General features: G+C 37.3%; 1 protein-coding gene across 17 annotated transcripts in view; it reads left to right on the top strand.

Moving 5' to 3' along the window:
• The window catches only part of DISP1 (dispatched RND transporter family member 1), a 238,302-nt gene that overhangs the window by 154,036 nt on the left and 73,059 nt on the right, over positions 1–11,207 (top strand). For all 17 annotated transcript variants that reach the window (XM_069062618.1, XM_069062631.1, XM_069062626.1 and 14 more), the window contains one exon: positions 10,269–10,783. In XM_069062618.1, coding sequence (XP_068918719.1) covers positions 10,269–10,783 — 515 coding nt within the window. The remainder of the gene's footprint in view (positions 1–10,268; positions 10,784–11,207) is intronic.

Below are 11,207 nucleotides of genomic sequence, written 5' to 3'. Positions count from 1 at the left end.
AAGGAAGGAAGGAAGGAAGGAAGGAAGGAAGGAAGGAAGGAAGGAAGGGAGGGAGGGAGGGAGGGAAGGAGGGAGGGAGGGAGGGAAGAAAGGAAGGAAGGAGGAGAGGGGACAGTGTCAGAGAAACCTGGGAAAACTTGTCTGAATTAATACAGAATGGTGCAAATAGAGCCAGGAGAACAATTTACAATAACAATAACATGGTAAAAATGAAAGGCTTCAAAAGACTTAAGAACTCTGGTCAATGAAATGACCAACTATGATTCCAGAGGACTGAGTAGATGAAGAATACTACCCACCTCTTGATAGAAAGATGATGAACTAAATATATAGAATGAAACATATTTTTGGACATAGCCAGCATGGGAATTTGTATTGCTTGACTTAAATTGTTACAGGGGTTTTGTTTTATCTTTTTTCTTTTTCATTTTTATGGGTGTGGAGAGAGAAGGGAAAGAAAATAAATGTTTGTTAATTAAGAAAAAAAGCAATTTATAAAAGAAATGGGGGCAGGGGGTGAGATGGACAAATCTAGGTTACTTCTCAATAACTATCCAACTATCTAATTCATTGAGCAACACCTTCATTTTTTAGTGGTGCTGTGGTCATTTGGGTACAGATCCATATATATATATTTCCTTCAGCACTAGATTTAGTCATTTGGATCAAGGAAATTGTCATTGATCTAGTCTTAGTTTTTTCATTTTACCACCTGAAATTTCAGGTCTCTTATTAACCTGACAGAGATGACAACTCAGTCTTCTAAAGGTGTCCATCCCTTTGTTCTGTCTCTGAGACTTCTTAAGGTGCTGATGATGTCACAGAGTAAATAAAATCACTTCTCTCTGTATTGTTCTTGTCAAACCAACCCTATTACTTTACTTACAATGTTGATATGTAGTATCTTAGCATCTTTTACATTGTTGTGTATAGTTTAAACTTCTGATCCCAAAGACACAGCTTTGAAATTGCTTGATGTTTCTTTCAGGATTCTGTTCCCCAGGGACTTTATAAGATAAGTAGTTTCATTTGCTATTATGTGAGTTAAGACAATGTCATTAGCAAGAATTTAGAGCATATAGGATGATGGTTAGTTAAGCTCTGATAATTCAGTCATAATATGCTATGGTATTAAGATAGTCAGTGAGATGTCATTGTTTATATCTTGAGTGCCTCAGTGGTATATCTTTTCCTCATTTGCCAAGTGGAAGATATTTATTGAAAGCATTTTTGAGACCCTCACAGAGTGATAAGAGCCAGTTGCCATTGAACTGTCTAATCCTAGGAAGTCTAACCTTTTTCTTCCACATTTCCACGCCAGTAAATTGTGCCTTGTTGCTCTTCTCATCAGTTTTTGTTTCAATCATTATTATAGTGAAATGATGTCAGGTTACTTTTAATTTATAGAAAGATTTGGTCACCCAAGCTTCTGACATGTCTGGGATCTATAAAATGAGAATTGACTGAATTTTGTATCTATATATGCAGACAAATAATTAATATGAGAAGAGGGATGTATTTATCTGGTATACTAGCCTTTCTTGATGAGTTTATTTTTGTTAGCTTACATTTTCTAATATGATTTCTAAGCACAAATTGATAGACAATAGCAAATATGTTAAGAGAAAAACAAAGAAGTCTTGCTTTTATTCAAGGGGCATATAGTTGTTGTTTGTCCTTCATTCTCAAAGACAACCAATGACATCAAGAAGGTGATGTCCTGACTTGAAAGTGAGTTGGATTTAAGTGAGGCAGGGGTGTGTGAAGTTGCCAGCCTCACTCTTTCCTTCAGAGCCATCTGGGTCTAGTAGCAAGATACAGATCAGGACTGGTGATGCTCCTGGATGTAGTGGGAGACTTTGGCCTTTTTAAGCTGAGGTATTTCCTAGATCTCAATTTGTCTGAGGTAATGCCTAGTCAGTGATTAAAGCTAGGTAAGAAATGAGGCCAAAAAAAAAAAAAGACTCCTTTACCTACCTAGTCAAAAAAAAAAATCAGTCAGGGAGGGGAAGACCCTCAGCGTTTCTGGCCAAAACAGAAACAATTGCTATTTGCACTCTCTCTGAGCCATCAAAACCCAAAGAATGATCAAGTGAGGCTTGGACTGGGACCTGTTGTTGGCCAATCAGTGACAGCCAGAGTTATCTTGGGGTTAATGGGCTAGATTTCTTTTTTTTTTTTTCCTCTTCCATACTTATTTATTCTATAATTTTTAAAAACCATGCCTTAAACCCAAATCATTTTGGCTGTCACTGACTGGCCAACAATAGATTCTAGCCCAGGACTCACTTGGTCATTCTTTGGGTTGTGATGGCTCAGAGTGAGTATTAATAGCAGTTATTTCTGTTTTGCCAGAAACCCTGCGAGTCTTCCTGTCTGCTATTGGACATATAATACAGACAAAATCTTAATTGTATTCAGTGAGCAGCTAATTTTTCTGACTAAAAGCATTCAGAATTAGTCTGATTAATCATTACTCCAAAAGCAGGTAAATCCTGTTTGAAATGGTTACATTATGATATGCATCTGAGAGCTATTAAAAAAAACTCAATGTAATATATAAGTTCTTTGGTTGTTATTAGGCAACATCTTTCTGTATTATTATTTTCATTCTGACTGATTAGTTGATAATCATATAAAATATAGATTACAAAACAATTATTGACCAGAAACTTTGCAATCCAAAACTGTCAGAGCACTTAGGATATAAAAATGTCAGCTGAAAAGGTAAAATTTAAGATTTGAATTTCCTGACTTTGATATATTGATATTGGCATATTATATTTATTAAAGGCAGGAAATTCACTCAAATAACTTGCTTCAGGGACTTATCACACTTCAAGCCAGAACTCTTTCTTTTGGCAAGTTATATACCTTATTACCCTGGGGAAAACAAGTTATTTAAACACAGATTTTTTTTTTAAGCTATTAATTTTCTTTTCCAAATTCATTTTAAATTCCTTCCAACTATCTACCTTTATACACATAGCAAAATGGTAGTATTTGCTGACTTCTGTCAAGTCTGGCCTTGTATACTTATTAGTTGTGTGATCCTGGACAAGTCACTTAATCTCTGTCTGCCTCAGTTTCCTCATCTGTAAAATGAGGATAATAACAGCACATACCTGGAAAGGTGAGCATCAAATGAGATAATATTTTAAAACATTTTGCAAACCTTAAATCATTGTATAAATGCTAGCTATTAGTGTCATTGTTATTATTTCATAGCCTTCTTTCTTCCCGCCCCCCCCACCTTTTTCTCTGGCATACCTCTTTCCTGCCCACTGTGTTATAACATGTGTGGTCAACCATTTTAAAGAGCAAAACATTTTTTTAAACTAACAAGCAAATTGTGTACAGATTATGTAAATTACAGGCATGTTATGTTTTTGACACAGTTTTAAATCATTAACTGGTTTAGTTTATAAGCTCCTTTTTTCCACCCATCTCTCTCTCTCCCTTGACTCTCCTCTCATAACCCTACCTCTGCTCTGACAACTGGCTGTCTCATTAGCCCCTCACTTTGGAATTTTCATACAAATTCATTCTATACTCAAACTGATTCTAAATGTCCTTCTGGAAGATGAAAATTGCTGTCATTTAAGCCATCAGAACCCCCAATCTTAGCTGAATATTCTGGACTTTATGTACAGAAATTCCCTGAGCCAACCTTTCTTTTCTTCTTGCTTTTAATGCCTTTTGATCGACTGACCTTCACCACTGCAATCTCAATTAGTTCATCCTGGGTTCTCTCCAGCATTAATTTTACTCATAAGCCCCAAACTTCTTTATAAGTCCCAATTTGTTTATGACCGTCTTGTTAGCATCAACAACCTACTTGGATGGCCGAGAGTGTACATCTACCTTGTATCTACTAGCATGTTAAAAATCCCCATTTAGCCCACACATACTGCCTTATTGTTATTATCTTGCTTTTGTTATTAACATTCTCAAAATTCCATATTTATATTTAATCACATCATTTCAGCCTTTATCCAGTAGACAGTTGGTGAGGCAGGACTGGAACTCAGAAAAGAGACTGGGGCTGGATATATGAATCTGGGAATCCCCTGCAAAGTGATGGTAACTTAACCTATGGGACCTGATAAGATCCCTATGAGAGGACATAGAGAGAAAAGTAAAGATGTCTTAGGATAGACAGACAGAACCTAAGATTAACCAATAGTAAAGGAACAGGCCATAGATGATTATCCAGCAAAGGAAACTGACCAACATTGGTAAGAGGAAAGAGAAAGCAATGGAAACCCAGAGAGGAGAGATTATCCAAGAAGATAGTACAATCAGCAGCATACCTCAAGAGGATAAGGGCTCAGAAAAGATCTTTGAACTTAGTGATTGTAAGATATTAATGATCATGTGGGAGAAGAAGATTTCTGTTGAGTAATTATTTCAGAAGACAGATTGTATAGAGTTGAGGAATGAGAGAAATGGAGGTAATATGGGTAGACATGTGGGATAATTCTAGGGAATGGAACTAGAAGGGTTGGCTTTGGCAAGCATCATATTTAGAGCTAAAAGAGACTTAAGGTCACACAGATACTAAGTGGCACAGCTTGGGAGAAACACACCATGGTGGGAGCTCCACATCTCTGACTCTAAATCCAGCACTCTTCCAACTGCACTTGCCCAAGGTTTATTTGTAGGAGACAGGATTATAACCCAGGTTGTGATTAGTCCAGCACTTTCTGTCTTTTGGGTGGAGGCTCCTTGAATCAATTAATTGCCTCCCCTCACTTAAAGTATCTGCCTTAATCAGGTGAGAGCAACTCTATTGCTCTAGTCAATCAAAGGCATTAAAAGGTGGAGAAAAGTTCTTGATATGTTTAGAAGGAATGAAAGTCATTCGATGGAATTAAGTGATACTACACAGCAAGTGTATTGGCATGGGTTGAGGAGACTCATTCATATCTTGCGGGGCACAGAAAAAAAAACAAGGAACTAGTTTGAACCCAACCATTCCAATGGTGGCCCATACATACTCAGGCAGACACAACTCTTACCAAGCTTGTGAGAGAGAATTGCTCAAGAGGTAGGAGAAGAGAAAGCTTCTGTCTCTTCTCCCTCTCCTTTTTGACGAGATTAGTATTACTCTGTGAATTTCAAAAAGGTTAGAAAATTTTGGACTTCACATGTATGGCATAGCAGTTCTCTGGAACAGCAGTGGCTAATAAACAGCATTGTCTGCATTCTAACTTGTGAACAAGCTAGACCCACTTAAGAAAGGTATCTTGAGAACTCTACAGGGAGTTCTAGGGGGAAATCATGAAAATTCTGCTAAAAGAAAAAAAGATTTCCATCCAACTGTAATGGAAATGCAAATGCAAATTTAAAGATCTTCCCTGCCCCTAGGCTAAAGTGTACCTGGAGCCTGGGGTGGGAGGCTTGTTTTTCAGTAGATACTTTTTGATTGGGCAGTGAGTCAATAAGGTTGTTACATTCTCTGAGCCAGGAGAAGGCTATATAAGCCCTGATGTGTAGATTTGTTTTGGGGCTCACTTTGAGAAGTGTTCTGTGATTTGATCAGATGAAACTCTGGGAAGCCATTGTCCAGAGCCCCCTGGCTTTGAAACCCAGATGTTGATTTGGTATAGATGTAATGGTTGGACAGTTTGGAAACTGTATACTTGATCTGTTTCTGTCTTGTGATAATTCTGTCTGTATATTCTGAAGTTCGGCGTGTGACCTTTATCCCCTGAACTAGGTAAACGATACATATTTGACTGATTAAAGTAAGCTTGTTAACCCATTTTGAGTTGCTTTCCTTTATCAAAGCAGATACAAGAACCTGTATTGGCAGCCACCCTGGGGACGCTGGGGTGCTTGCTGCTACACCAACTCAGATCTCTGAACCATCCCTTGGCTATATGTGATCTCTAAGCTTGAGCCTACCTTTTCTTAAACTCTGTATGCATTTGTGGGAGCAAATCTTCCTGACTCTTGGGCAGATGATATGTTTCCACTGTTCCTATTATACCCTTTTGTAAATTCCAGTTTATAAAATTATTTGACTGAATTGTTACCAGCATTGAGTAAGAGCACTGGGCATGAAGTCAGGAAGAACTGAATTCAAACCCTTGGAGTCAAGAAAAGGATGGGAAAAGCAGTACTGGGGCATAATCCCAAAAATGATAAAATGATATCTATTCAAATCCAGGGCAAACTGATCAGCACCACAGTAATGCAAGTTATTGTTTAATTTACCAAACAGTTTTGCTCATTTCACACTCCAGCAAGGTTTTGCTTAAGATTCTAAAAACTAGACTGTGAAGAAAGCAAGGGAGTTAAAAAAAAATCTACTTCTGCTTCATTAACTACACTAAAGCCTTTGACTGTGTGGATCAACAAAATGTGGTAAATCCTTAGAGAGAAGGAATACCAGATTATTTTACTGTATGTGGGTCAAGAAAAAACAGTTACAATTGAACATGGAACAACCGATATATGAGGATCAGTCAAGATCATATTTGTAAAGCAGTGGGCAAACTATAAAGTACTCTATAAATGCTAGCTATGAATCCATCCTCAACTCTGCCTCTCAGAATCCCTGGCTTCCTTCACAAGGTTCAATTAAGGAAGTTATCCTACATGAGGACCTGATTATCCTACCTACCCCCAAATACTTTGTATTTATTTGGTATGTAGTTTGCATTTACTTATCTGTAAATTTGTGTTCCATTTTCCCCAGTAGAATATAAGCTTCTGCGGAGCTGGGACTTTTTTTGGTTTTGTCTTGGGCCCCATGAAGGTGCCAGGCATATAGGAGGCACTTAATTAATTAGTATTGAATTCCACCTGGGGTAATTAGAGGGATGCATTATCAGACCTTTAGATAAACCAATGTAAATTATGTACAATAGTTGTTGCTGTAGTTTATATAGGATCTTCTTCAGAAGAGCAAACAGAATTGTATTAAATATACTTTTTGATACAATGATGTTGTGAACTCTTCTGCCAAGTGTCCATATTCAGTATCAGAATTTAATGCCCAATAACCCTTCTCCAATAGAGACAACTTAGTGGCACAGTGGCTAGAGCACTAGACCTGGAGTCAAGAAGACTTGTTCAAAACTTCCAGCCTGTATGGCCCCAGACAAATCACTTTCATGTCTGGCTGCCTCAGTTTCTTCATCTGTAAAATAGGGATAATAATAGCAACTATCTCTTAAGTTTATTGTAAGGATAAAAAAAAGATAAAATTAGGAAGCTCTTTTCAAACCTTAATGTGCTATGTAAATGCTATTATTATTAATTATATTAATGGTTAAAGGATATAAACAGTTCTAAAAAGAATTGCAAGCTATTCACAACTGCATGAAAGGATACTCCAAATCACTAATGATAAGGGAAATGCAAATCAAAATAACACTAGTGTTTCATCTCACATCATTTAAATTAGCAAAGATGGCAAAAGATGGGAATAGTCAGTTTTGGAAGGGTTATGGGAAGATAGGGCCACTAAGCACACATTGTTGGGGAAACTGTGATCAGTACAACCATTTTGGAAATCAATCTGGAATAATGCAAATAAAGTGACTAAAATGCTTATTTTTTTGTCCCTGAGATTCCATTACTGGGCTTGCATCCTAAAGAAGCCAGTGATAAGAATAAAGACTCTATGTACATCAAAATATTTATGGCAGCACTTTTTTGTGATAGCAAAGAGTTGGAAACAAAGTAGGTGCCCATTGATTAGGAAATGACTAAACAAATTTTGGTACATGAATGTAATGGAATATCACTATGCTATAAAAAAAATTATGAATGTGATAGATACAGAGAAATGTGAAAACATGGAAAGATCTGTGTGAACTGATGCAGAGCTGAAGTAAGCAGCACAAAGAAAATGATATACAACTACAACAATATAAATGGAAAGAACAACCACACACATACAAAGATCAAAAGTGAATGTTGCAGAATTGTAAAGAACAAGAGTGACTTGAAAAAAAAGATATGAGATGATGCTTCCAACCCATTGCCTATGAATAACTGTAGGAGGTCTATATGCAATGTTGTACATTGCCCATGTTTTTGGACTTTGTGTATTAATTGATTGTGTTGATTTCTCCCCTCTTTATCTGAATTAAAAATTTAGTTTGTGATGAGACAATTCTCTGGGAAGGGGAAGGATACTGGGGAAAACTATGGTGATATAAAAGACAAAATATATGAATAAAAACTTTTAAAAATAAGGTATTGAAACAAAATTCACATTTTAATACAGTGATTATATGTCCTCTTCTGCTAAGTATTCACATTACGTATCTGAGTTTTAATGCCCTATTCCAGGAGCATATTTGCTAGCATGTTTGCCAGCATCTTGTATTCAGAAGCTTTTGGCCTATGTAGTCTACAGATGTGTAAAGTTTGAAATAAAATCTTCTCTATGGGAAATCCATATTTGTTCAAATTATCATGGACACAAACTGAAAAGGAATATCTTCCAGCATTTCCCATAGGTCTTCCCCCACAGATTAAAATGAAATCAAGAAAAGTTCAATTCCAATTTCTAAGCCTAGGCATTCAGAAAGTTTTATTCTGAAAGCTGAATCTCTGTCAACCAGAAGAAATTCAGTGAAGCTGCTTCTAAACTGGGTTTAATTTCTGTAGCCTTCAGATTTGGATCAGGAGACCAAGAACACCACTTTTCCCTTTTTTTTAACTGTAGTTTCAGCTATAAATTTATGTTGCAACTACTTGTTGATTGAACTTGACCATGCCACTAAGAATTTTGTCAACTATTTAGAGACTTCTGAAAACAGTAGAGCTGAAAAAATAACAAATTTACATACAACTTTTAAAAATTCTGCATACTGGTTATTTTTTCTCCTATATCCATAAGACTTTGTGCATTTTATATCTCCTAGAAAATAAATAAAATTATTTGTGGCTGACTAATGCTGGCATCATATGCCTCCTCCTTGTTTTTCTCAGAGTAATAATCCTTAGTTTTTTCCCAAAGATATTTTTTTTAGCTATCAAACATTTATTCTTAATCCATCCCATCTCCACTTCCCCCCTCCCCACTGACTTTTACACCTGGTGGTTCGTTTGCCATATTATTTGCCTTAATATGTTGATTATTTCTTTTCTTTACCCTATTTTTAGGGCTTCATTGACTTAGAAGCAGACTCGAGCTTTAAGATGTTTCCTAAAATAGGGGCAGCCAGGTAGCACAGCGAGTAAGAGCACCGGCTCCAGTGTTGAGAAGACCTGGAGATCGAATCCCGGGCTCAGACACTTAGCACCCACCCAGAAACACCTGGCCGTGTAACCTTAAGCAAGTTACTTAACCCCGATTGCTTAGGGGCAGCCAGGTGGCTCAGCGAGTAAGTGTAACCTTAAGCAAGTTACTTAACCCCGATTGCTTAGGGGCAGCCAGGTGGCTCAGCGAGTAAGAGCACCGGCTCCAGTGTCTGGATGACCTGGATCAAAATCCGGGCTCAGATACTCAACACCACACCCAGAAATAATAACTGGCCGTGTAACCTTGAGCAAGTTACTTAACCCCAATGGCTTAAAAAAAAAAAGATGTTTCCTAAAATATGCAGGCTTTCAGGCCCACAAACACCCCCACAGACTTTCAGCACCTAGAGTAGCACCTGGACCATAGGGCATGCTTAATAAATGCTTGATGATTCATTAATTCCAGAATGAACACATGCAGCAAAATTACCCTTCACCCACAAAACACTCATTTTTTGTGTGTTATTTCAGAAATGTTCAGGTGTTCGTCTGAGCTATGTATAGTTAAGATCAGGGCTATGGAGAAGGGAGAAAGAGATGAAAGAAGAGCAGTTGAGGAGGGAGCAGTGTGACCATGGAGATCAAGTAGTTTACATCAAGGAAATGTTGATGGGGTTGGTCAGGCCACTAGGGGAATTTGTTAACGAGTTATGCTTAACTTTACATCTGTTTTCTATTACTGCTTTGGAGTGTCTGTAATTTCTACAGTACTAACTATTTTAAAATATAGAAGTCTTCCCAGGCAATTAATTTTGCTAATTTTAAACTAGATTGTAGGGTCCTTGAAGGTAAGGACTATATTATATTTATTTTTATGTCTTTCTAGAACCCAGCACAGTGCCTTGCATAGAAAGCTCACCTAGCCAATGTCTGTTGAATGAATCCATACTTCTATTACATTTGTTGTTTTATGTCTCTAAATGAATTTAATTTTTTTAACCTATCTTTCCAGCACATGTATTTCTGAACAAGGACTCATTTTACTTTGTTTTCTTTCATAGCAAAGAAGTTGGAGCATGGCTATGAGCAGTGGAAACAATGATTTCATGGTTCTGGGCAATGGCGACATTATGTCCAATTCCAGTACCCTTACATCTTGTGATGGAGACATTGCAATCCAACAGCACCCATCCAAAGAAGCACCCAGAACAAAAGTGAGTCCAAATGGATGCCTCCAGGTTAATGGCACAATTAAACCTTCTTTTCTGCCTTTAGACAACCAAAGAACCCCCCAGATGTTAGTACAATGCTGCCATCCTTGCCCATACCATCACTCTTTGAATAACCATAGCAGTCACCAAGAGTGCCATTCCCAAGCTGGTCCCACAGCACCATCTCCTGTGGCCTCGTGTTGCATGCAGCCACACTCAGAGTATTCTGCATCTCTGTGTCAAAACCATTCACCTGTATATCAGGCTGCCTGCTGTCTTCAACCCTCTCCATCATTCTGCCTGCGTCATCAGTGGCCTGACCATTTTCAACATCAGCCAGTACAGCAGCATATAACCAACCTAAGGTGAGTGCTGTGAATGTTTTGATAGTTCTTTGGCATTCAGCTAATTCTGTGTGTGTATGTGTGTGTGTGTGTGTGTATGTGTGTTTGTCCTCCTTGTGCTTACTTCTCAATAAGGATGAGGAAAAGTATTTGAAGAAAAGACTGCAAAGCAGTTGTTTTTGCAGGTTTGGCATGGTAAATATCAAATCTATATAGAGAATGCAAAGCATAAAATTTTATTTTTATTCTACTGACTTTATCAGTTTTATTCTTTGTTGACCATGAGAATTTCTATTTTGTTTAAAACATTATAAGAAAGATTCATATAGAACAGCTAGATTTAGCTTGTCTTTTTCTTCCAGATTACAGTACTTATTTTAGGCAGCTGTTTAGTGTAACTGGAAGAAATGCAATTCTTTCAAAGAATTTTTTTTAAGCTGTCAAA

This window comes from Petaurus breviceps, unplaced genomic scaffold, assembly GCF_028583685.1.
Source record: "Petaurus breviceps papuanus isolate PSGF00001 unplaced genomic scaffold, PetGlider_PUasm1.0 90466, whole genome shotgun sequence".
In the NCBI taxonomy this organism is placed as follows: domain Eukaryota; kingdom Metazoa; phylum Chordata; class Mammalia; order Diprotodontia; family Petauridae; genus Petaurus; species Petaurus breviceps.
Note: the sequence above shows the minus strand (reverse complement) of the source record. Positions and strands in the feature narration are given on the sequence as shown.